Source organism: Ochlerotatus camptorhynchus, unplaced genomic scaffold (assembly GCF_037179485.1).
Source record: "Ochlerotatus camptorhynchus isolate MF236.1 unplaced genomic scaffold, CSIRO-AGI_Acam_v1.1 ptg000084l, whole genome shotgun sequence".
Classification (NCBI taxonomy): Eukaryota; Metazoa; Arthropoda; class Insecta; order Diptera; family Culicidae; genus Ochlerotatus; species Ochlerotatus camptorhynchus.
The window spans coordinates 1,324,435-1,349,750 of NW_027040574.1; the positions used below are offsets into that span (position 1 = coordinate 1,324,435).

General features: G+C 43.3%; 2 protein-coding genes and 1 long non-coding RNA gene across 3 annotated transcripts; 2 read left to right on the top strand and 1 right to left on the bottom strand.

Annotated features, from left to right (window-relative positions):
* Nucleotides 1–610: 610 nt before the first annotated feature.
* LOC135698327 (uncharacterized) lies at nt 611–6,430 on the top strand. The gene is made up of 2 exons (XR_010517472.1): nt 611–2,833; nt 3,040–6,430. It is a non-coding gene; the product is annotated as an uncharacterized LOC135698327 (long non-coding RNA).
* A 13,810-nt stretch (nt 6,431–20,240) lies between these two features.
* On the top strand, nt 20,241–23,612 carry LOC135698209 (early endosome antigen 1-like). The gene is made up of 4 exons (XM_065218104.1): nt 20,241–20,447; nt 20,509–21,129; nt 21,188–23,370; nt 23,430–23,612. Exons 1-4 carry the CDS (start codon nt 20,241–20,243, stop codon nt 23,530–23,532), a joined length of 3,114 nt encoding a protein of 1,037 aa, XP_065074176.1. The 3' UTR covers nt 23,533–23,612.
* eIF2Balpha (eukaryotic translation initiation factor 2B subunit alpha) lies at nt 23,580–25,117 on the bottom strand. Its single transcript, XM_065218135.1, has 5 exons — nt 25,015–25,117; nt 24,853–24,954; nt 24,180–24,549; nt 23,844–24,114; nt 23,580–23,777 (listed from the first exon to the last, which is right to left on the bottom strand). The coding sequence occupies exons 1-5, from the start codon at nt 25,037–25,039 to the stop codon at nt 23,631–23,633; spliced, it is 915 nt and encodes a 304-aa protein (XP_065074207.1). The 5' UTR covers nt 25,040–25,117; the 3' UTR covers nt 23,580–23,630.
* Nucleotides 25,118–25,316: the final 199 nt, after the last annotated feature.

Here is a 25,316-nt window from a genome sequence, read left to right on the forward strand (position 1 = left end):
TGAGATTGTTCCTTTGTACTTTTCTCATAGAGCCTCAGCACTTGCCTCTCAAAGCAAATGGATTTGCTCCAAAAGGCCTCTTCACTTGTTCCACAAGGTCACTGGACTTGCACTAAAAAAAGGCTTTGTACTTCTCCAACAAATCCTTCAACATCTTTGAAGTTGTTCCACAAAACTTCTGAACTTTTTTCATAAGGCTCCTGAACTTGCACCATACAGTTCTGCAAGTCATTTGAACTTTGGGCAGGACGCTCCAGGACTTATTTGACAAGACCTTTGGATTTGCCCTGCATAATAATCGAATGTTAAAACCTCCTTAATAAAGAAAACCTAACCTAACCTAACCATCGAATGTATGTCAAAAGGCCTATAGATTTTTCTCTAAAAAAAAACCTCTGTAGAACTTCCACAAGGTCCCTGAACATGATCCACAAGATCTCTGGATTTATCTTAAAAGTACTTTCCCCAATAAGTCCTTAAAACATGTCCCAGAAGACCTTGGAAGATCTTCCACGAAGTCTCTGGATCTGCCTCAATAGGCAACAAAGCTTACCTTATAAGAAGTTTTGATTGGCCCTAAAACGCCTATGGGCCTTATTATGAGTGTCACTTCACGGTATTCTTTTCCCACCAGTTCCAGGAGATCTCTGAAGTTCTTCCACAAGATGTCTGGATTTGTCAAAGATAACCATTAGAATCCATCTCACAACGCCATTCATTTCGGAAAACATTTAGATTTGTTCTGCGAAATCATTGAAAATGTGCCAAAAGACCTCTACATTTAACCCACATTAAAGATAGTGCACAAGGTGTCCGAAAAGGCCTTCAGAATTGGTTTGAATTTATGCTAAAAGTCCTCTATACTTTTCCCATAAGGCTTTCAAGACTGCTAAAGTTCACTCCAAATGCGTCGGAACTTGTTCCAAAAAGTATTTAGATTTGTCTGAAAAGGCTTTAGGATTTGTGTCACGAAATACCTCTGAACTTGTTCCATGTTCCACAAGGTTTTTGAAGTGGCCGCAAAACATCTCTGGTTTTGTCTCGTAAGGCCTCTGGATTTGTTATACAAGACCTCTGAACTAGTCACACATGGTCGTTCGACTTGTCTCACAATTTCTCTAGATTGGTCTCAAAAGGCTGCAGGATTTATTTAAAGGGCTTCCAAATTTGCCTTAAAATGCTTCAGGTTTTGTCTCAAAACGTTTCAGGATTTGTCCCGAACAACTTCTGGATTTGTTCTACAAGACCTTTGACCTTTGAAGCTGCCGCACAATGCCTCAGGACTTTTCACACAAGGCCGCATGATAACATAAAGATTTCTAGACTTGTGCTACGAATTCTCTGAATTTGTCTCAAAAGGCTGCAGGACTGTTCCAAAAAACCGCTGGGCTTGTCCCACCAGGCCCCTGGGCTTGACCCACAGGGGCTCTGGTTTTGTCCAAACAAGGCCCTGGGCTTGTCCAACGAAGGCCTCTGGGCTTGTCCAAACAAGGCCGCTGGGCTTGTCCCACAAGACCTCTGGGTTTGTCCCACAAGGCCTCTGGGCTTGTCCCACAAGGCTACTGGGCTTTTCCCACAAGGCCTCTGGGCCTGTCCCACAAGGCTACTGGGCTAGTCCCACAAGGCTTCTGAAATTGTCCCACAAGGTCTCTGGGCTTGTCCCACAAGGTCTCTGGGCTTGTCCCACAAGGTCTCTGGGTTTGTCCAAACAAGGCCTCTGGGCTTGTCTAAACAAGGCCTCTGGGCTTGTCTAAACAAGGCCTCTGGGCTTGTCCCACAAGGCCTTGGGCTTGTCCCACAATGCCTGGGAGCTTATCTAAACAAGGCCTCTGGCCTTGTCTATACAAGGCCTCTTGGCTTGTCCCACAAGGCCTCTGGGCTTGTCCAAACAAGGCCTCTGGGCTTATCCCACAAGGTCTCTGGGCTTGTCTCACAAGGCCTCTGGGCTTGTCCCACAAGTCCTCTAGGTTTGTCCAAACAAGGCCTCTGGGCTTGTCCAAACAAAGCCTCTGGGTTTGTTCAAACAAGGCCTCTGGGCTTATCCCACAAGGCATCTTTGCTTGTCGTCCCATAAGGCCTCTGGGCTTGCCCCACAAAGCCTCTGGCCTTGTCCCACAAGGCATCTGGGCTTATCCCACAAGGCCTCTGGGCTTGTCCCACAAGGCCTCTGGGCTTGTCCCACAAGGCCTGGGAGCTTATCCAAACAAGGCCGCTGGGTTTGTCCCACAAGGCTTCTGGGTTTGTCCCACAAGGCCTCTGGGCTTGTCATACAAGGCCTCTGGGCTTGTCCCACAAGGCCTCTGGGCTTGTTCCACAAGGCCTCTGGACTTGTCCTACAAGACCTCTGGGCTTGTCCCACAAGGCTACTGGGCTAGTCCCACAAGGCCTCTGGGCTAGTCCCACAAGGCTTCTGAAATTGTCCCACAAGGTGTCTGGGCTTGTCCCACAAGGTCTCTGGGTTTGTCCAAACAAGGCCTCTGGGCTTGTCTAAACAAGGCCTCTGGGCTTGTCTAAACAAGGCCTCTGGACTTGTCCCACAAGGCCTCTGGGCTTGTCCCACAAGGCCTCTGGGCTTGTCCCACAAGGCTACTGGGCTAGTCCCACAAGGCTTCTGAAATTGTCCCACAAGGCCTCTGGGCTTGTCCAAACAAGGCCTCTGGATTTGTCCCACAAGGCCTCTGGGCTTGTCCAAACAAGGCCTCTGGGCTTATCCCACAAGGCCTCTGTATTTGTCCAAACAAGGCCTCTGGATTTGTCCCACAAGGCCTCTGGGTTTGTCCAAACAAGGCCTCTGGGCTTGTCTAAACAAAGCCTCTGGGTTTGTTCAAACAAGGCCTCTGGGCTTGTCCCACAATGCATTTGGGCTTGTCGTCCCATAAGGCCTCTGGGTTTGCCCCACAAAACCTCTGGGCTTGTCCCACAAGGCCTCTGGGCTTATCCCACAAGGCCCCTGGGTTTGTCAAAACAACGCCTCTGGGCTTGTCCCACAAGGCCTCTGGGCTTGTCCAAACAAGTCATCTGGTCTTGTCCAAACACAAGGCCTCTGGGCTTGTTCAAAAAAGGTCTCTGGGAGTTCTTTGAATGTGTTCCAAACGTGTTCTGTACCTTTCTCAGGTTTCCTCTAACCTTGTAGAATACTTAGTCTGTATGGCCGCTAGATTTGTCCCTACAGCACCTCTCGTTAAATATCCGTACTACCCTCACAAGTACTTCAACAATTCCTCTGAAGCATTACCACAAGGCCTCTGAACTTCTTCCAGAAGGCCTTTTAACTTACAAAGCTTATGAGCTCGTACTAGACGGTCTCTTGATTTGCCTCATAAGAACTATGGATCCACACGATCTTAAGATTTCCCCTGCAACCTTTGAATGCGTGCCAAAAGGCCTTTGTACTTGATCCATAGTTTATTCAAACTTGTTCTAAACGGTCGCTGCGCTTGTTCCACAAAGTTTCTGAAAATGTCTCATAAGGTTTCAGGACTTGTATCTTAAGACATCTATCCCCCTATTCTGCGAGTCACGTGACTCTCTGTCACCTTGTGTGAGGTGCCTCTCCATTTGATTTGCACAGAGAGTCACCTCACCGATGAAAGAGAGTCACGTGACTCGCAGAATAAGGAGGCTAGATTTGTCCCAAACAGCCTATGTACTTTTCCACAAGTTCTTTAAATTTGTTCGACTAGGTCCCAGAACTTGTTCAACAAGGTATCTGGATTGAGCACACTACTTACTTAAGTATCCTGGGCCCCTTTAGTAGAGCAATGGGCCAACCTTTTAACCCGCTAAACTTTTGGATATCGCTCGGAAGGCAGTGCTGATTTTACTCGGCAGTGGTACAACGACCTCTTGCGGGACAAAAGGTCTCTGTATCACTTCCAGAATTCTCTTAAACTTGCTCCCCTGAATTCGTCCCAGATCGCTTACTGAGTTAGTTTCAGCGCGGCCGTGTATAAAACAAGAATCCGTCCCGAAAGGGAAGTGAAGCCATCCATCTTGGCCTTGGCATAACGAGCAATGGCAACACGTTCCTTGTTGTGGACGGGAGATTTGTTTCCCTTGCAGGTGCAATCGATTAAGTCCAACCTCAAATTACCATGGTCCACTAGCGGTGCACATGTTCCAGGAAGTTTGTTGGAGATGTTACGTAACTACTTTCATTCGTAAACAAACGGCGGTATCTGTTCAAATCTATGCTATTTTCTGTCGGACAAACCTTCAATAATTTCCTAACAATATTTAAGAACGTTTTGCAGGTTTGACTCAGAGTTCTGGAGGCCTACAGTGCCTATATTTGCATGACAATCCAATATCCTGTGGAATCCCTATTAGCATGGGACTGTTATGCGATTAGCGACAGTACAGGCTTATAAGAATCGATTGACTGAAATCGATCACAGACAAACAGATTTAACATGTCGGTGATTGTTTTGGCTTGCAAATCAATCGCCAGCCGCAGTGGTTCTATGCATTATTCACCTATAATCTTATTTTCGTTCGAACTCTTTTTTTGTATGGAAAATACGGTTCGAACGAAAACGAGAATATGGGTGATTATCTGACAGTTGCAAGCAAGTTTGTCACAATGGCTCGCTCGCTGAACATGTTGCACACAGAAAAATATGCACGTTTGGATTTAATGATCCTAATACCAATAATAGCAATGTAGTTTGATAATTATTTCATTGTTTAAAGGAACCATCTGGAAGCTTCCATGTAAATTAAAGTTTAATCGGCAAACTTCACGTAAAAACAAAGTGTAGATTTTTCTGAGTGTATCAAGCACAGCTGAACAAAAAATCAGGTTAGAAAGACCGGCCCGTCCAACGCAAAATCCTCTGTGTAATTAATTTAAAAAAATCCAAAGAGAGTAACAGGAGAAGACAAACAGGAAATTCAAGTGCAATCAACTTAGCATTTTTTTTTAATTTTCTGTACCATTGATCTTCTCTGAGACTCTTCTTTCTGCTGAAATGTCTCTACCGAAGAACTTTGAACGAGCTGCCCACTCGCTTTGTCGCAACATCATCTTCTCACATTGTACGTTTCTTCTGACGCAAAAAATCAACTCATCTTCCCCCTCTCAAGAGCAATTCCTTTTAGCGAAATAAATGGCTTAGTGATAAATGTCAGCTATATAGCCTAGCAATATTTAGACAGCTGCGCGTGGTGTTTATTGTTTTTATCCACACTTGTTTCACCCTACGTTCTTCCGTATAGGTATTTGTGGCTGTTTTTCCCATTTTCAAACTTTCGTTAATTTGTTTCCAGTTCGTTTTACATTTTAGCTCACCGACTTAGATCAAGTGTTGTAAAGTTTTAACTACTTTTTCCTGTTCTCCTATTCCTGTGGGATTTGTGTATAGTTGCCAACTAAATCTGCTTTATTTTATATATAGAGAGAGAGAGCGAACGGAAACACCCATTCACCCAAAATTGCATCGACTACCATCTGTAATTAGTACTCACAAACACACATTTACACCAAAACACACAAACACACGCACGCCTCTTCTTTCGCACTGTGCGCACACTCTGGTGGTGCACATTTCCAAACGAAAGAAGTAAAGTGAATGATACTTGTAATTAAACAAAACGACATACAAACACACACACACACACACACACACACACACACACACACACAAACATGCAATTCGTCTGAAGAAATAGTTTTCTCTTGTTTGATTTTAGTTAGCTTTAAATTTCTGGATGTGGAGTTTATTCTAATTGATTGATGATAAATCTATTATTACGCCCCCTTCCTCTTAAGATCAAACCCGAGAAACGGATTAGAAAGAGATAGAGAGAGGAGTAAAACTTGCAATGAATTCAATTTGATAACGTTTTATTACAAATTTAAGCAGAACAAAAAAAATAATGCATCAGCGCAGAAAACACAATTCTATTAAAAGAAAAAAAAAAAACAAACTAGATTTGCTAAAAAAAACTACTATGTGTATAAAGAGGAAAGTGAAGAAATTTGAAAATCTAAACCAACTCAGACACTTGTGTGCAGACACAGGCACCAAGAACTCTAGAGCGACAGAGGTAAACATGCTGCAAAAAAAAGAAAGCTATTAACACTTGTAGTAGACCTTTGCGTTTTTATCGCAAAACCTGCGAAACCTACACACGCAACACAGTAAATATGGAAATCGAACTGAATAAAAAATAGGAAACAAAAACAAAACCATATTTATTTATTTTTTTTCCGTTTCCGTCTACTCGGTCGCCAACCAACACTAAACGAATAGAAGAAAAAGAAATACAACAATGCAACAGAAAATCGCGAATGTAAAAATCGGAACACAGAAAAAAGGGAGAAACTGACAAAAAAAAATCAACTTATAAATATAATTTCCGTTCGATTTATTGTTTTTAAATCAATTGAATTAATTCAAGTAAAAAATATACCCATACAATATATAAATCTGAGCGTGTCGTCCCCCGATTGGATTGGTCTGGAACGTATTCGAAAGATCCTAGTACTCACATTCTTGTCGAAGTGCTTGATTTCTCTGTTGAGGTTCCAGCATCATGATGAGCCCCTTTTGTCTGCCTCTGCTGCGAAGTCCTGTTTGTAGATTTAGTTTCTGCAATTTCGCTGTGACTTGTAATCGACAATTGTGCTCAGCCTTCGAGATACAGTTGTGAGGCCACCGCAGACAACAACCTCGACAACAACGGTTTATGAAGACATGCAACTTTTCAGTGTTCTCCGCTCATACAAACCACGTCTCTCTGGACGAACTGAAAGAAAAAAACCTCCCGAACTGCCCACTGAAATGAAGCTATAGCTTCATCAAACTTCCGGTGGAAGCCTTGAACCCAAGGGGTAAGTCACTCGAAATTAGATTCGACACAGCTTAGGCTCATCCATCGGCACCATTTCGTAGGCATTGGATTGTTGTAAATAAAATGGGAGCACGGCTGGACAACTGTCATTGAAGTTGTTCACAACATTACCTGGTGTTTGATTCGAGGGGGAAGACAGTGAGAAATTAAGAGCAATCCAGAGTAACTCTGAGGAATTCTTTTGCTCTCTGTTGCGGCCCAGAACTTATAGTACTAACACTAAATTACGAGCAAATTATACATACAAAATGAATTATAAATTAACTTAAAAATACCCACCACCCAGAACACCGCTTCTACACTTCTACATCTTATAAATCCCAAATGGATTACCCTTCACCTCACACTGAACACGACAAATAAATCAGTTACCTAAGAACTACAAAGCAACACAGACCAGTTTCTGCACTCTCGTCCGAAAACTATCTCGGTTCGTGCCAGTGATTGAAACCACAATTTCGCCGTCGTTCACAAGTTCGCCTTTGTCGTCGTGCCGGCCAGATTCCGGCATTCAAGCAAGAACATTTGGTGCCGAAACCCGGGAACACATCCCGGACAGTGATTGCGTTCCAACGGAACAATCAATTCGTCGCGAAAATTTATAACCATTCGAACCGTCCCGCGTGTGCTTTCACTGCGTGTATCTGCCCAGTACAATAGAAGCTACCGTTTAGTGATTGTTTCTCCTCACGCTGAGGTTCTACATTGTTAGTGCGACTATTGTGAGGAAGATTGCCACGCCGCTCCCGCAAAGAGTGTTGTGCTGTTGGAGATAATTAATTACCGGTTGCTGCTGTCGCTGTTTTGGACTGCATAGGATTTGGACCGCCCCAGAGTGCCGTCGTCAAAGTACCCGTTCGGCCAAACATCGTCGCAGTATCGCCGAGAAGATTTCCTCCAACAAGTCCACGTCGTAACAATCGAAAGGTTAAGTACGGTCGAAGCAGGTGAGTGACCTCTTTTTTTGTTGAGGCAGAATGGCTACCGCCACGCAGAGCAAGAAAGCCAAGCAGTTGAAACAACTGGTTGCCAAGCGGGGCGAATTTGACCAAAATTATGATGTTTCGCAAGCAGCCGAGATTCCATTTCGGCTTGATCGTTTGAACAAGTTATGGGATGAGCTGGAACACGTTGATATGGAGCTTGAAGTACTTTGCGGTGAAGACCCTGGCGCCACTGAAACTCGTGCCGAGTTTCAGAACTTGTACTATCGATTGAAGAGTTCACTTACGAGAAAGCTTCCAGTTCCTACCCAAACCAATCCGCCTGCTCCCGTACAACATTTATGCTCCCTTCCTCTGGTGTGCGCCTCCCAGAGCTAAAAATCCCAGAATTTGATGGGAACCCTGAAGATTGGTCTGGCTTTCATGACTTGTTTAAATCCATGATCCATGACAACTACCAATTAACAAACATTCAGAAGCTACATTATCTTCGAGCTTCGTTGAAAGGGGATGCTGCTCGTATCATCTCTTCTCTTGCCGTTTCTACGTACAGCTACACTGTTGCGTGGAAGTTGATAACGGATCGTTACGAGGACAAGAATTTGTTGATCAAGCAACACATCTCTGCGCTTTTTTCGGTTTCTCCGCTGCGGAATGGGTCCGCTTCTGGCCTTTCTGAACTGGCAGATGAATTCGAGAAACACGTGAAAATCTTGGACTCTCTAGAAACCAAGGCGCAGCATTGGGATTCTGTGTTGGTGGAGCTCCTTTTCAGTCGTATGGATGCCACCTCACAGAAACAGTGGGAAAATAACCGTGACAAAACCCAGCGTCCTTCGTACGACGATCTCATAAAGTTTATCCATGATCACTCACGCACACTGCAGTCCCTCAAGCTCTCCCAATTAGTTTGTACACCGTCGATGGAGGCCAAGCCTACGAAGTCACGACATTCGGCCACAGAACAAACTCCTAAATGCACTGCGTGCAAACAAGCGCATTTTCTGTTCCAATGCGAGGTCTTTCGTGATCAAACTCCGCATCAACGTTTCGATTTAGTTAAACGGAACAACCTATGCATCAATTGCATCAAAGCATCCCACCAAGCAAGAAACTGTACCAGTGGGTGCTGCAAGTATTGCCAAAAGAAGCACCACATTTTGCTTCATCTCCCGTCGTCCGCCTTCTTGATGACGGGTGGAGCTCCACCACACAGTCAACACACTGAATTCCCAATGCATGAAACAAATCCCAATCTGTCGCATTCTCCTCCGGTTCCGTTCAATAGTGGCCCGGATGTCACTTCGGTTAATCGTGCCTACCCGCTCTCGTCGCCGTCGGTATTTGCACCTCGCCTGCCCCCGTCGGAAATAGTCACACCTCCTTTCACCGCCTGTCAAACCGTCGCACCAGCAAATGTTGGTGAAAATACAGTGATGTTGTACACCGCACTAGTGAATATCCACGATAACCTCGGGCACAGTCAAATCGCTCGTGCACTACTAGACAGCGGCTCGCAGTCAAGCTTCGTTTCCGAGTCGTTGTGCCAACGTTTATCGCTCAACCGAGTGAATATCAACATGCCTGTAAGCGGCATTGGGCAAGCAATTGTCAACGTACGTTACGTAGTCTCGGTGAGCCTCATCCCGATTTGGGTCACAACAATTCCCATTGCATTGCCTGGTGTTGCCGAAACTAACGGTGAACCTTCCAACGAAGACGGTGGATATTAACACGTGGAAAATTCCAAAGCATCTACCGTTAGCAGACCCACATTTCTATCAAAGCCACGGTATCGATTTAATTATCGGTGCCGAGCTTATCCCGAGCAGATTCCGTTCGATGACCAGCTGCCACCACTCCAGAAGACAAGCTTCGGATACGTATTCTCGGGAAAGGTTCCCGCTTCGATGACCACTCCGCTTACCTGCTTGGTCTCCGCTTTCGACAACCTGGACGCACAGGTGAAAAGGTTCTGGGAAGTGGAAAACTTTGATGTCGGAAAATGCCTGACTGCCGAAGAACAACAGTGTGAAGCCCACTTCGCATCTAGACACAGTCGCAATACCGACGGTCGTTATGTAGTGCGTCTACCAGTTAGGCAAGAACTTCTACCGTCTATTGGAGACACGTGGAACATAGCAGCTCGTCGATTTTCGGCCCTTGAAAGACGGTTCCGCTCCGATGAAACACTATACAAGAGCTACACCGATTTCATGGAGGAGTACGAACGGTTAGGCCACATGGAGGAAGTGAAGACTCGCGTCGCGTTACCCCAGTATTTCCTGCCCCATCACGCAGTCCATCGTCCCGACTCGTCAACAACCAAAATAAGAGTCGTGTTCGACGGCTCGGCTAAAAGCAGCAAACAGCTCTCCTTGAACGATCTTCTTCTCACAGGACCAACAGTTCAGCCTTCCATGTTGTGCATCGTTGTCAACTCTCGTTTCCACCGATTCGTCATGAAAGCAGACGTGGAGAAAATGTTTCGACAGGCTTTGGTTCATCCGGACGATCGCCTACTACAGCAAGTTGCGTGGCGCCGAAATGAATCAGAGCCACTGAAAACCTATTCCTTGAACACTGTCACCTACGGCACATCTTGTGCTCCGTATCTAGCAACCAGAGTCCTAAACCAGCTGGCGGACGATGAAAGGCATGACTTTCCACTTGCTGCCCCCATTGTCAAGAAAGATTTTTATGTAGACGATGTTTTAACTGGAGCCGAGATCATCGGAACTAGTTGAAACCAGCATACAGCTGACCGAATTACTAAAGCGAGGTGGTTTCAATCTGCGGAAGTGGAGCGCGAATCACCCCAGTATTCTGGAACATTTTCCAGAGGAACTAAAGGAGCATCAGTTGACGCTAGAACTCGACCGATCTGCATCGATCAAGGCACTGGGCGTACTATGGTTTACAAAGGAGGACGTATTTGAATTCAAGGTCCCTGATTTTCCAGCCCTGCCACACGTTACGAAGCGCCTCGTACTATCAGAGATGTCGCAGTTATTTGACCCCTTGGGTCTGGTCGGTCCAGTGGTGGCAAGTGCGAAGATGTTTGTGCAGCGAATGTGGCAGGAGAAACTTAGCTGGGACGAAAAGCTACCGGACGTTCTGCAATCATGGTGGCTATCCATCCGAGCAGCAATTGGTATCGTTCGGAATCTTCGAGTCCCTCGGTGGGTGTTCGAAGAGAGTGCAAAGAGCTACGAGTTGCACTGTTTTGTCGACGCTTCTTCCAAAGGGTATGGGGCGTGCATCTACACAGTATCAACAGGACCTTCCACTAAACGAACAAGCCATTTGCTCATAGCAAAATCACGTGTTGCTCCAGTATGTGGTTATTCCATCCCACGGTTGGAACTCTGTGCAGCCGTACTGGGAAGCCAGTTGGCTGATACCATTCGTAGAACAACCAAGTTTGACTCTACGGTCACGTTCTGGTCAGATTCATCGATCGTTTTGCACTGGATTAATTCACCACCATCGTCCTGGAAGATATTCGTGCCCAACCGAGTATCGGAGGTCCAGAAACTAACCCAAGGATCCCAGTGGCGGCACGTTCCAACCCTAGAAAATCCCGCCGATCGTATATCTCGCGGGGTACAACCAGATGATATCAAAAACGATGCACTGTGGGGGCATGGGCCGTCCTACTTGCTGAATGAAGTGGAATCGTGGCCAGCTCCGATAATTCCATTGACGTCTACCGACATTCAGCAGCAGACACCTGAGCAGAGGCAAACGGTTGTACCAACAATCAATACGAAACTAACGATTTTAAATTGGCTCACTACTTGACTAGCCTATTGGTCCCAAGCAAACGATTAACGTATCCCATTCTAGTCGAAATTCTAGTACTACGCAATGTTTGTTTTGATTTGCTATGAAAGTTTGACAGATAAAATGAGGGGTTATTGGTTTTTCCTATGTTTCGAGGGGTGAATCGATTAGCTTGGGACCGAAGATAGTACCAGAGCTGAGCCAAAAAGTTGAGCACGTTATTTCGGTACCTTCTAGTCTTAGAGTTACCTCTATGGTTGTACCATAGAGGTAACTCTAAGACAAGTAGGTCCCAAAGAAACGTGCTCAACTTTTTGGCTCACCTCTGGTACTATCTTCGGTCCCAAGCTTGTCGAATCACCCCTCGAAACATAGGAAATACCAATAACCTCTCATTTTATCTGTCAAACTTTCATAGCGAATCAAAACAAACATTGCGTAGTACTAGAATTTCGACTAGAATAGTGTACGTTAATTGTTTGCTTGGGACCAATAGGCTAGTGCAGTAGTGAGCCAATTTAAAATCGTTAGTTTCGTATTGAAACTAACGATTTTAAATTGGCTCACCACTTTAGTAGCCTATTGGTCCCAAGCAAACGATTAACGTACCCCATTCTAGTATAAATTCCAGAGCTACACTATGTTTGAGTTACCACTATGGTACTACGGTAGCAAGATCCTGGTAAATTTCATTACCATTGCAAAGAGAAAAGGCCCTGCAGAAAGCCATCATCAGAGTGATTTAAGAAAATAGCCAAATGAACTAGTAGAAAACGAGATCATTTCCTTAATTAAATATTGCATCCATTTATTTTCTTCATTCATTGTTTTCGTTTCGTTATCGAACTGACATTTGCATGGTCAGATTCCATAACTGTATGCCCTACTAATTCTGTTTTCGTCACAAATTAGATCAGATCCCAGAGCAAACCAGAGTAACTCGGAGAAACTCTGAGTAAAAGAGGAACTCAAATGAAAGTCAGATTAGTGGGAAAATAAACCGTCCATTCATCCATGTGTGCTAAATAGAGAAAGATGATTAAACGTCAAAAAGGTCTCTAATTGACGTTGATGGCACCGCCGCAAAATCCTCTCTTCTAGCAAAGATTGATAGCTACGGGCAGCCCACTTTAATTTTAAGACATAAAGAGCCTGAATTTATAAAGAGACGACATGTCAAAATTGGAACATTCGATTGTCTGTCAAAGTCATAGGAAAAGTCATTCCAATCGAGCAGAAGACCTGTCAAATGGATAAGATGTCGCTTCTTTATAAATTCAGGCTCTTTAGTAAGACCTAATACCTCTTAAATATTTTTAATTCCCTCGTAAGAATTGTAAGTATTTTAAGTATTTTAAACTAAGGTTACATTTTCATCGCAGTAACACTTGATTTTATGACGGGTTGCTAGTGTAGAGATTTGTTGTTGACTTGTTGTATGCTATATCGAGTTGTTCGTCGTGTATTTCTAGATAGAGCTGGAATTAGGGCGTAACAGCTTTTTGATGGGCAAGAACCTAGCGGATGAAAAGTACAATATTTATAGCTTCGATCATAACACAATACTGGAGATAGGGAATAGGCAAATCCAATAGAAACTAAGCATTCGTTTCAGCGTCTGGTGGTGAATAAGGGAACCATCAAAAGAGTGATGAGGGCTGAAATTTTCGCCGTGAAGCATACGAAAAGGAAAATGTTTTTACCTTTTCTGATTAATTTATCCATCGCAGGTGCTTGTAATCATCATCCACGTGGAATATTTTGTTTTCTGTATCGATTGTGCAGTGATCCGGCTGGTGCTTCCACATATTTTTGTTAAGAAAAAAGAAGATTTATAAAACTACCCCAATGTGGTGTTATTTGAGCTGTAAATACGTTAACATATGTGAAAAATAATAAAATAAGACCCCTCCCGATAGAAATATCCAAGATACGCATAACAATATGCGTGTTAAAATTGTAATTTTGATGTAAACAAACGGTTTGGTTGACGGTTCCTCTTATAATCGCCTAGCGCACTCTACATTGCTGGTGCATAGAAACAACCTATACAAATGATAGAATTCAATCCGAACGAACAACCAACAAAAGCTCCCCATGTCTATTAGATCCGAAAGAACTCCTTTTGGTTCCGGTCGAACAGATTACACCGGAAATCTCCACACATTGGATAAACAAATAAATTGAATCGGTATAGCAATCGAGCAAGTAAACTAACGCTAGATATTTCTTATATGCATATGAGGGACAATACAAAGTTTAGAGTGGGATGACCCTAGATTGACAGTTTCTTATGAGAATTTTCGGTGGAGTGAAAGGATAGTACCAACCACAAACGAAGTGACAGACGACTTACTGGCGAAGAAATCCATTAAAATAATGTGGTTCACTGTAATAGAATTTTCTTGGAAGCTTGTGCCATCATCCACCAGATGGGTTAGTTTTTTTGTTTTGATTTGAACAAAGTTGATTTTGTGTACAATGATTCTTTGACAGTGTGCAAAGAGTGCGTATCATTTTGTCATTTTTTTATGCATTTCAGTTTTGAGTAGAGTGAAAGAGATAGAACCATAGAGGTAACTCTAAGACCACTGGGTCCCGAAGAAAATCATTATTATTTTTGGCTCACTCAGTACCAGAACAACGGTCCCAAGCAGCCCCAAGCTATTTCACTCACCCCTGCATGTTCTGCATGAATCCACACACCCCTGATGTTATCTGTCAAACTTTCATAGCGAATCAAAACAAACATAGTGTAGTAATAGAATTTCAACTAGAATAGGGTACGTTAATCGTTTGCTTGGGACCAATAGGCTACTAAAGTGGTGAGCCAATTTAAAATCGTTAGTTTCGTATTGATTGTTGATAGAACCAAAATATTCTAGTACATTTGGTGAAAAGGCTAGTTCAATCCAATAGTAGTGTTGCCATGTGGTACACTGAAAAATTGCAATAGAAGGTTAGTCACCAAAGTTTTCGAGCCGCTCCGTCTTTCACTTCGTTTGTGGTATCAACAATCAATACGAAACTAACGATTTAAAATTGGCTCACTACTTGACTAGCCTATTGGTCCCAGAGAACGATTAACGTACCCCATTCTAGTCGAAATTCTAGTACTACGCAATGTTTGTTTTGATTCGCTATGAAAGTTTGACAGATAAAATGAGGGGTTATTGGTTTTTCCCGAGGGGGGCGACACATCTAAATCTCAAGTCTAGATGCTCAAAAAATCTCACTAGCGAATCAATCTTCGAAAAATCTTCTTTCATTTCTCACATCTACTTGCATCACGCATCATCTTTTTGCAGGAAATCTTCAGAATCGTCATCAATCTTCTTTCTATCTACTCAGCGTGCGCGCAGCTAGCCACAGCAAAACACAATCTTTTCTGCATCGTAGATAGAGTCGTACCCCTCGGTTTTTCCTATGTTTCGAGGGGTGAATCGATTAGCTTGGGACCGAAGAGAGTACCAGAGCTGAGCCAAAAAGTTGAGCACGTTTCTTCGGGACCTACTTGTCTTAGAGTTACCTCTATGATAGTACCATAGAGGTAATTCTAAGACTAGTTGGTCCCGAAGAAGCGTGCTCTATTTTTTGGCTCAGCTCTGGTACCACAAACGAAGTGACAGACGACTAACTGGCGAAGAAATCCATTTAAATAATGCACTCAAAGATAAATTAAATCAAAAAAGCTTAAAAAGTATGCAGTTTCCCGCTTCACCTTATTGAGTCCGAGCCATGATTACTTCGGCACTAGTCATGCATGATTAAATTCGAAATAATCTTTCCGGTATTAAATTTAATTATTTTTCAATACTGATATATAAGCAAAAAAGATTAAAATTCAATAAAAAATTATTAAAATAGAATCAAAAATGATTAAAATTTATTCAAGAAAAGATAATCTACAATCTAATCAACCATGATTAATACTCCGTTCACATTACAGTCTATATCACCTAATATAGGCTGTCTTGCAATGAGCATTCATACAAAGGATTTCCAGTGAAAACTAGATGTATGAGTGCTCATTGCAAGACACCGTATATCACGTGATATACGCTGTAATGTGAACGGGGTATAAACTGGGATTAATATCAGATGCTTATTTTTTAGAAAGAGAGGATTAATGTTTAATCATTCGATATGATTAAACCATAGAGGTAACTCTAAGACTAGAAGGTCCCGAAGAAACGTGCTCAACTTTTTGGCTCAGCTCTGGTACTATCTTCGGTCCCAAGCTAATCGATGCACCCCTCGAAACATAGGAAAATTCACGAACCCCTCATTTTATCTGTCAAACTTTCATAGGGAATCAAAACAAACATTGTGTAGTACTAGAATTTTGACTAGAATGGGGTACGTTAATCGATTTGCTTGGGACCAATAGGCTAGTCAAGTAGTGAGCCAATTTAAAATCGTTAGTTTCGTATTGATTGTTGATTAAACTGAGTTTAATGTCAAATTGATTAAATTTCAAGCAAAATGGGGATACTTCAATTTATCAGTGTGTGGTTCACTGTGATAGAATTTTCTTGGAAGCTTGTGCCATCATCCACCAGATGGATTAGTTTTTTTTTGTTTTGATTTGAACAAAGTTGATTTTGTGTACAATGATTCTTTGACAGTGTGCAAAGCACAAACGAAGTGACAGACGGAGCGCACAGCAAAAAAAAATGTAATATCGATCAACGTAATTCAAGCTGATGTATGAAATAATGATGTAATAGCAAAAAGCAGATACAATATTACCATAGAGGTAACTCTAAGACTAGAAGGTCCCGAAATAACGTGCTCAACTTTTTGGCTCAGCTCTGGTACTCTCTTCGGTCCCAAGCTAATCGATTCACCCCTCGAAAATCCACTAACCCCTCATTTTATCTGTCGAACTTTCATAGCGAATCAAAACAAACATTGTGTAGTAGTAGAATTTCGACTAGAATGGGGTACATTAATCGTTTGCTTGGGACCAATAGGCTAGTCAAGTAGTGAGCCAATTTAAAATCGTTAGTTTCGTATTGATTGTTGATATTACCATAGAGGTAACTCTAAGACCACTGGGTCCCGAAGAAAATCATTATTATTTTTGGCTCACTCAGTACCAGAACAACGGTCCCAAGCAGTCCCAAGCTATTTCACTCACCCCTGCATGTTCTGCATGAATCCACATACCCCTGATGTTATCTGTCAAACTTTCATAGCGAATCAAAACAAACATAGTGTAGTAATAGAATTTCAACTAGAATAGGGTACGTTAATCGTTTGCTTGGGACCAATAGGCTACTAAAGTGGTGAGCCAATTCGACAGTGAGCATGCATAAGGGCCTATACGCGATGATCGATTCTCTTCATCGATTTTCTCTTTGCATTGCTACAGCTAAGCGAAACAATTTTGTAGAATTTATTCAATGTAGAGTTGTAACAGGTTGCATTGGCCATCAAAAGCAACAGCAAACGCACCGACAAACGTTAAATCTGGCGAGTTATTAACAAAAGAGAAAATCGATGAAGAGAATCGATCATCGCGTATACGCCCTTATGAATGCTCACTGTCGAATTTAATTTTGCAGAAATACGGATCCGTAGGAGATATTCACATAAACGCAGTATATTTAGGAAATTATTTTGTATGTTTAGTGTGATCCGTATATTGTATTGTAAACGTGGTAATGAAGCACTAATGCGTGCCCTTTCTACCACCGCTTCACTTTAATGTGTACACAGCAAACAAATATTATATGCCTCAATCAATGCTACTCATAATGATGTAATGTAACTGGTAATGTCTTGTACAGACTACAGTGTTATAACATGTTACCAGCGTGTTATAATAATTATCAACACGTAAACGTCATCAAAATAGCCGCAATAATTACACAATAAGTGGAGTGACCAAGTTAAACGCTGTCCAGACTAGAGAGTTATAACATGTTATAACGGTTGTCAAATAATTGCAACACAGAAACCAACATCAAGATAGCGCTATAACATGTTATAACTCTGTAGTCTGAACGTACTGTTAGGCTGTTAGGATGTAATATTCATCAACTCGGTATTCTTCCGAATAGTAAGTTGTGTCTCCAGTGGGATGTCTTGGCCCTCTTATAATTTTCAAGAGCTGACATCTACTAAATTTACCTGAAAAAGAACTGGCATCACTGACATGTTGAAATAAGGTGGCTTGCTTAATGCTTCAGTAGCGCCACCAAGACAAATGCGAGCACATTCCCTACTAAAACCTTATTTGCGAAGTATGTGATTGTTAGTTTTATGTCTGTTTGTCTGTGGTTCTATTGTATCTGTGCTATAGCTATCGGGCTACAAATATTTTTTTTTTAATTCAAGTGTGATTGGATCAGAAAGTAGATTTTAAGATCATCTTATAGCGAATTTGCTTTTGGTTCAATTCCAACCTGAAGTGATACGATCTACAAACCCGGGTGTCGTGAACCAAACCACCACTCCGGGCTCTGATGCCACTTCGCATTACCCAGGGGACAAGTACACACTTAATCTAGCTCGGTAAAATCTCTAACAACCGATTACTTCGGCATTCACTTATGCTGATATCTCTGCAAAATATCTCTTTGTTAGCTGATATTTCAGTAAAATGTTATTTGTTAGCTGAGTCTCGGCAATTGTTTGACTGAATCTCAGCAAAATAAATTGCAGAATTACTCGGCTGTTGGAATCTCGGCGAAAAAATTTAAGTGTGTATGTGCTACCGGAAAACATACAATAACCAAACTGCTTCCCCATGTTTGCTGCGACGTAGCAAATATGGTGATGGAAATTTAATGCCTGAATCCGCAATAGTGTCCAATATTAACTCCCTAGAATAAAACTCGAAGTGGCAGTGCAAGTGCCTATGGCTTGTGGGCGCTGGATTGTATCACCGATGTAACTGGGTAAATATTGGACAGAAAATAAACAACGGACACCAACAGCCGACCAAACGTCTTCAGCAGGGATGGATTGCTCTTCGGAGGTTGGAGCATCGTTTTTAATATTGAAAGCTAACGTTAAGTCCAATTAAACTTTTAGTTAGCCCATCTTAAAATAGAACGATCAATGCTATCATTCACCCGATCTAACTTCAACAATTTCGTCCCGTTGGTTGAGCTACACTCCGTGTTTTCACTGAAGATTTACCTCGGATTTACTTGCAGAAATATCTTTCCATAGTCAGCTTTCTACACAGAGGAGAGCAAATGTTCGGAGCCTAAGAATTCTCTTCCAATTATTGTTATCTCAATAATTCTCACACGAAGTTGTTTAATTATATTTCCATAATTTTGCATAAAATACCATGTGGAAATCTAAAAGTGGCATTGACTTCACTTCAGAATGGTCCTGAAATAGTTACCTACTGAAATCTATGAATTCAAGCTGAACATTGCATTAGGTCCTAAGTAACATTGACAGATTCTTCTTCTTTTCCTTTATTTAACGTCGGTCTCTGTTCCGCAATCTAGTGCCAATCACCGACGGACATCGATTGCCATCCTTGACGGCAATCGAATGTGCAGGAAGGCAGCGTCCACACCTGCGTAGGATATCGCACCCATTCAACACCACATGGGCCGGGACCAACGGCTTTACTTCCCTTCCGAAGGAAGACGTGACCAGAGATTTTTATGCCTCAGAAAAATCCCACCGACCTCGACTGGGATTGAACCCAGATCCATTGGGGTGAGAAAGCAGTCACGCTTACCACTACACCACCGGCGCCGGCCACATTGACAGATTCTCTTCATCGACTTTCTCTTTGTAATCTCACGGCCATGTAAAGACATTCCCAGGTATTTTTTAAACACACAGATCGATAAAAGAAGCTTTTATCTAGCATCTAATACGACAAACACAACAAGAAACGGTTATGTGGTCAAGTTATTAACGAAAGAGAAAGCCGACGAAGAGAATCGATCAAAGTTACTTAGGACCTAATGCAATGTTCAGCTTGAATTTCTCTTCAGAATTTTTTTGGAACACTCTTCCAAGTTCTCTTGAAATTCTTCTCGGAATTTCTTAGAAACTTTCCTAAGAATTGCCTAGGATTTTCTGAATAAACGCGAACCATTGCCAATTATCTTACCAAAAATGGTTAAAAATTGTTTATAATCCCTGCTAAACTTTAACTGGAATGGTTATGGAACTTTACATCAACGTTTGTGTTATGTTGTTATGGGAAAAATATTATGTGCGTTCCTAATAGAAACTAAGTGAAAACTTTTTTCAGTGCAATAATTTGGAGCACTTTGCAAAATTAGAGGTTTTCTTATGCAAAATTTCCTGATAATTCTTCATTAACATAAGTTTTCAAATTATCCCTATACTATCCTAAATCTTCTAACCATTTCTAGAATTTCCTTTTGTTTTAACATATTCCAAGAACTTTCCTAAATTCTACGTAGAAGTTTTAGATTCTCATGATATACATATTAATAGCGCTTGATTGTCATTCATTCGAAAATAGGCTAGCTTTTTTTCAATAACCAATGTCGGATCGGAAATTCCAATTTTGAAGGCAGACTTTGAAAACCATTCGATCCTGTTCCATCCACTGACTCTAATCGAAGTAGCCTCGGGAACCACACCCGACCTGTCAAAACAGAACCAAATCCGTCGATACTCCAAATCACGCCCACTACGGCGATGTCCTACACCACGCAGCAGGAATTCTTCAACGTTCCCTTCCGTAACGAAGATCCGAACCTCCCGGACCGGAAGCGAAGCGATGGGGCCCTCATGACGTACGATTTGTGCACCGACAGTCGCGCGTGGGCCCTGGACAAGCAGAAACGCTCCAACTACATCCTGGACGTCGTCCACAAGGCACGCTTCAAGAAGGCTTTGCTGCATGTGAGTTTTTGAGTAACTGACTTGAATGGACTACGTTGAACCGTTTTTTTTTTCTCCACAGCCAGAAGGTCAATTCGAGCTGACCAAAGGCTATCTGATCCAATTGGATGCGGACGACCTCGCTGATTACATTCTCAGTTTGCAGGCGGAAATCAAACGGAAGAATGACTCCGTTCAGACGCTTGAGGAGTCTCGGAAGGGATTAGGGGAACAGCTGCAAGCGATTCAGAAGCAATCGGACGAACTGACCGAAATCCGGCAGCAGTCGGCCATACTGGAACAGGAACGCACCGACTTCGAGCAGCAGATGGAAGATCTGGAAATGGTGATCGTCAATCTGAAGGATCGTGCCGATCGGTACGATCTACTGGCGAAGGAGAACGAGCTGCTGCGTCAGCAGTTGCAGAAGCAGCGGGTGGAAGCGGCCGACAGGATCCGACTAATCAACGCTGAAGCGGAAGCGAACTTCAATCGCATGCAGGCGGAAGATTGCTGGAAGTTGGAAGCGGAGTTGATACTGTATAAGGCGAAGTATGAAGATCTGCGCCATCAGAAGCGGGAACTGAAGGAGCAACTGCAGAAGGCGTTCGTGCAGCAATCGAACCTAACGGAGTTGAAAAGGCAGCTGGCGTTAGAGCAGGTCCACAGGGAGAAGGTTGAAGATGAACTGGAGCACGTGTTGGTAGGGGGCTTTTTGTGGAAGGTTGAATGACTTTAGTGTATAATATTTTGCATTTCAGTCACTGTACGATCAACAATTCCAAGAGGTGGATCGTGAGAATTTCGCAGCGATCGAGGAGCTGGAAGTGCAGAGATCACAGCGATGGTCGGAAAATCGTTCTTTGTCGGCTGGTGAAGAAGCGGAAGCACGGCAATCATCCGCTACGGCGGAGCTTGCAGCGAAAAGATGTGGTAATTGCCAACAGATGGAGGAAGATCTTGAAAGCCTTCGTCGCGTTCAGATGGAAGAACTGCAAGAGCGCGAGCGTCTCAATCAAGAGCTGCAGGAACAGGTCGAGTCGCTCAGGAAGGAACTAGAATTGGTTGAGATAGCTACCGGAGGCAATGCGCAGTCTAGTAAGCTGATGGAAGAACTCAAACAGTGTCAAGAAGAAATAAGAATTAATAAGGAAAGTGAGCAGGAAGCTCAGTCTCAAATAGCACTTTTGGAAAAGAACTTGGCGCAAGTTAATACAAAACTCGCAGAAGAAACGAAGCAAATCGAGCAGCTTGAAGCCGCTGCGAAGAGTATAGTCTCGATCAAGGCAGAACCCCGCGAGTCGGTAGATAATGAGATTGACAACCTTCAGAAAATGTTGGAGGATGCCCAAGCAGAACTTGCAGAGAAAGTCGAAAAAATAGATCTTCTAAACGAAGAAAACACTCGGCTACAGTCTGCGGTGGTCCAACACCTGGATGAAGTCGGTAAACTGGAAGTGATCCAGCAACAGCAGTTGGTTGAACTGGAAACGTCGAAGTCAGAGCTAGCGCAGACCAAAGAGCAGATGACATTGCTGGGTGGTGCAGAATTGGATGATCTGAAAAAGTTGAACGATGAACTGCAACAGGAGGTAGCACGACTACAGAAGGAAGAACTAGTGGCTACTCAGAGCTTGTCCAGAGGTGCGCTGGAGAGTGTTGAGAGTCAAGCGGAACTACTGAAAACGGTAGAGAACCTTCGTGCTGAACTGCAAAATGCCAACGAAGCGGTGAAGGAGAGAGAAGACGTGATTGGAAGATTAGAGGTTGAAGTAGATGCGATTAGATCGGTGCAGCAGTTGGGAGGCATTGATTTGTCGGAGATTGGTGAGGAAAATATGCAGCAAGAGAGGCAGAAGTTGGAAGGAAGGATTAAAGAACTCGAGGAGAAGTTGCAGCAATGTGAAGGACAAGAGGGTCGACAAGAGCGAATCGGTGTAGTGGAAGGTGTGGATCTGCCGAAAATTCTCACCGTAGAATCGAAAGAATCGGTTGAATCGGGTGAAGAAATGTTGAACATTTTGGAGGAAGAAGTGCTTGAACGGAGAGATTCGATGAAGCGTAAATCGGTCGGTAGTGGTGGTCAAGTTGGAGATCGGCCGAATGCTCCTGTCCAAGCGAGTGAGGAAATGGCTAAGGCGCATGTGTCGGACACTCAATGGGCGAAATTAGAATCGGCAGTGAGCGTAGAAACCATCAAGGCGGTTGTGGTGGAAGCTGAACGATCGAGTTCTGAGTCGACAATGAGCGATGTTGAAGACGAGCAGGTGTACGAACCGACTGATGAAGACGCTTACGAATCAGAAGAAGACAAAGAAGTGACAGTAATTGGTGTTGAAGAAAACGTTAAAGAACACGCTGTGAAAGACTGTGTAACGAAAAAACGATCCGTAACTGATAAACTGCCCCAACAGATGGCTCAATTGGAGCAGACTGGATTCCTGGATGACGACATCATTAGGATCGGAACTTCAAATCCGGACAAGACCAGCATGATAGCTATTAAAATTGTGCGTCACGGAATAAGTATGCTGGTAATCGCCGAATTGGACCACCTGCATCGAGAAATCTGCCGAGCGATCATTGAACGGTACCTGATGCTGGGGCAGAACGTCAAGGCAATCGATAAAGCCATGTACGAGTGCAATCAGATTTTGGACTCGGTCAAGAAGATGAGTAATAGCGAAATGAAGAGTATGCTGGCATCAACGGAAACGCAAGTACCCATTAGGAATACCCTTCTGCTGGACGACGATACTCCGATTCGACTTCCGGCCAAACCGAAAGCTCGTCCTAAATCGACAAGCTTCACAATGGATCAGCAAGGTCAGAAAGCACCAGGGCGAATTCTTGTCGGAGATTACAACGAACGGCCCAGGGATCCGTTTGCGTCTCTGATTGCGTCGAATATTCAAGGGCGCATTAAGGTCGACGACATTTGCAGGTAAGTCAAACTGTTGATTCAAATTTGCGTGAACGTGACAGGCTTTTCATCTCTCATAGAACTCGACCTTGGAGGGCTCCTAAAACGCCTACCGAAACATTCGTTGCCAGTACCTTGTGGGACGGATCTCGAGTCGTGACCCGGCAGAAGCGATATGTGTAGTTCTGTAGCTAAATCAGGATTTCTTTTGGAACTAATTTAACGCAAAATTATAATTTTGCATTGCATTTTCTTACCAAACAACTATCGCACAATTTTCCTCACAGATACAATTTAATCAATTCGTCGCTAACGGCAGAGGGTGTCAGTATTCCCAAATCGGTAAAGAGGAGCGTTATATAAACTGGAGGCGTGTAGTCTACCAGGGGATGTGCTTTCGAGATATCGCTTAGACTGCTCTTCGAATACTAAAACAGTTACAGGAAACAATGTCAGTAATTTGAAACGTTTGCCACTCCAAACCAGGCACTTACCTTGTAGTCGTTCGGTAGATCCCGCTGATTCAGCGGATACAATCGGCTAAATTTGAAGCTTTCCACCAGAACGTAGACCGGTTTCTTCATCTCCCGAGCGCACATGGCCATGGTGAAGGTTCCGACCCGGTTAATAATGCCACCGCTTTCCACCACCCCTTCAGCTCCCACGAACACCATATCGACCGTTTCCATCACGTATCCCACAGCGGAGTCCAGAATCATCGTACAGTCGATTCCCTCCGCCTCCAGTTCCTTTTGCATCTGTTCGCTATCAAACAAACAAAATACCAACATTATGTACTACTTCTAAAATCACTCCCCCTCAGCCCTTACCCTTCCTTGTCGGGAAAGCTCTGCGTCACGAACACGTGGAAGCGCTTGTTCATCTTGGCCGCCAGAATCAACGTGTCCCGTACGGTTCGCGACCGAGCATGGGTCAAAATTCGGCACCCGTCGCTGATGAAGCTGGTAGCTTGCTTGGCAACCACGTTTCGACTCTCCAGCAGCTTGGCCAGGAAGCTCTTGCCCCGGCTGAGCATTATTTCCCGCACTTCGTCCATCGTCTTGTCGTCGAACTTGGCCAACGTTATGAAGCGGGAGAAGAGTTCACTCCCCGATACGACCGAGGTCATCGGTTTGTCCGTATTGCGCATCGACTGGACCGCCGCTTGGATGGTGGAGTGGAACTCCTGGACGGTGTCGACTGGAAGCGATTCTTCAGTTAGTGCTTGTAATTTCAGTGCCATCATTTCAACAGGGCGAAATTGCGTTTGTAAACAATGGCTTTAGCAATCAATTTCTTTCGAATATAAGCTCACACATGCGAATTAATGACACTACCGGGTAGATAAATGGTTCCTCGGCTGAAGTCATTGTTTACAAAAGTATTTTCGCCATAATGAAATGTTGGCACTAATTGGTTTCAATAGCCTGTATAAGCTGTGTATCAGGTCGTCAAGGATGAAATTCATGTTAGGCCAGGAAAAAAACAGTGGCAAGTACTTACACTTAGTCTTCTCCAGGACCATTAGCAGAGTTTTGATTGCGGCGATTCCGGACGACAGGCTGTCATCCTTGTCCAGGATGTCTATGAAGTACTTAGCCACATCTGAAATTAGTGGTAGTAATTTCCAGGTTGTTTCTAGCTATTTTAAGCACATTTACTCACCAAACTTTTCAGTCGTTTGTTTCATTTCGGAAATGTGTACCTAATCACAATCACAATATTCGTAGCAAGTGAATGAAAGTGAGGAAATTTCAGCAAAATCTGCTAAAATGAGTGCTGTATTTTGACAGTTCGAGATTTTGTTTTTGTTTACTCCGCGATCGATCGTCGACGTCGTCGGATCGTACACGGTAAATTTGAAAAAATTCATTTTGAAGTTGCGAGGCTCTCGCGTCACTTTTCAAATAGACTTCAAATCCACATTGATCGATTCTCTTCATCGACTCTCTCTTTCGTTAATAACC

What these genes read in the sequence shown, in the direction of transcription:
- LOC135698209 (XM_065218104.1), top strand. Translation starts at nt 20,241, where the DNA reads ATGTCCTACACCACGCAGCAGGAATTCTTCAACGTTCCCTTCCGTAAC. An exon ending in TCAAGAAGGCTTTGCTGCAT is followed by an intron (nt 20,448 to 20,508) that starts GTGAGTTTTTGA and finishes TTTTCTCCACAG; the next exon opens with CCAGAAGGTCAATTCGAGCT. An exon ending in ATGAACTGGAGCACGTGTTG is followed by an intron (nt 21,130 to 21,187) that starts GTAGGGGGCTTT and finishes TTTGCATTTCAG; the next exon opens with TCACTGTACGATCAACAATT.
- eIF2Balpha (XM_065218135.1), bottom strand. Translation starts at nt 25,039, where the DNA reads ATGAAACAAACGACTGAAAAGTTTG. An exon ending in ACAAACGACTGAAAAGTTTG is followed by an intron (nt 24,955 to 25,014) that starts GTGAGTAAATGT and finishes CACTAATTTCAG; the next exon opens with ATGTGGCTAAGTACTTCATA. An exon ending in ATCTACCGAACGACTACAAG is followed by an intron (nt 23,778 to 23,843) that starts GTAAGTGCCTGG and finishes TAACTGTTTTAG; the next exon opens with TATTCGAAGAGCAGTCTAAG.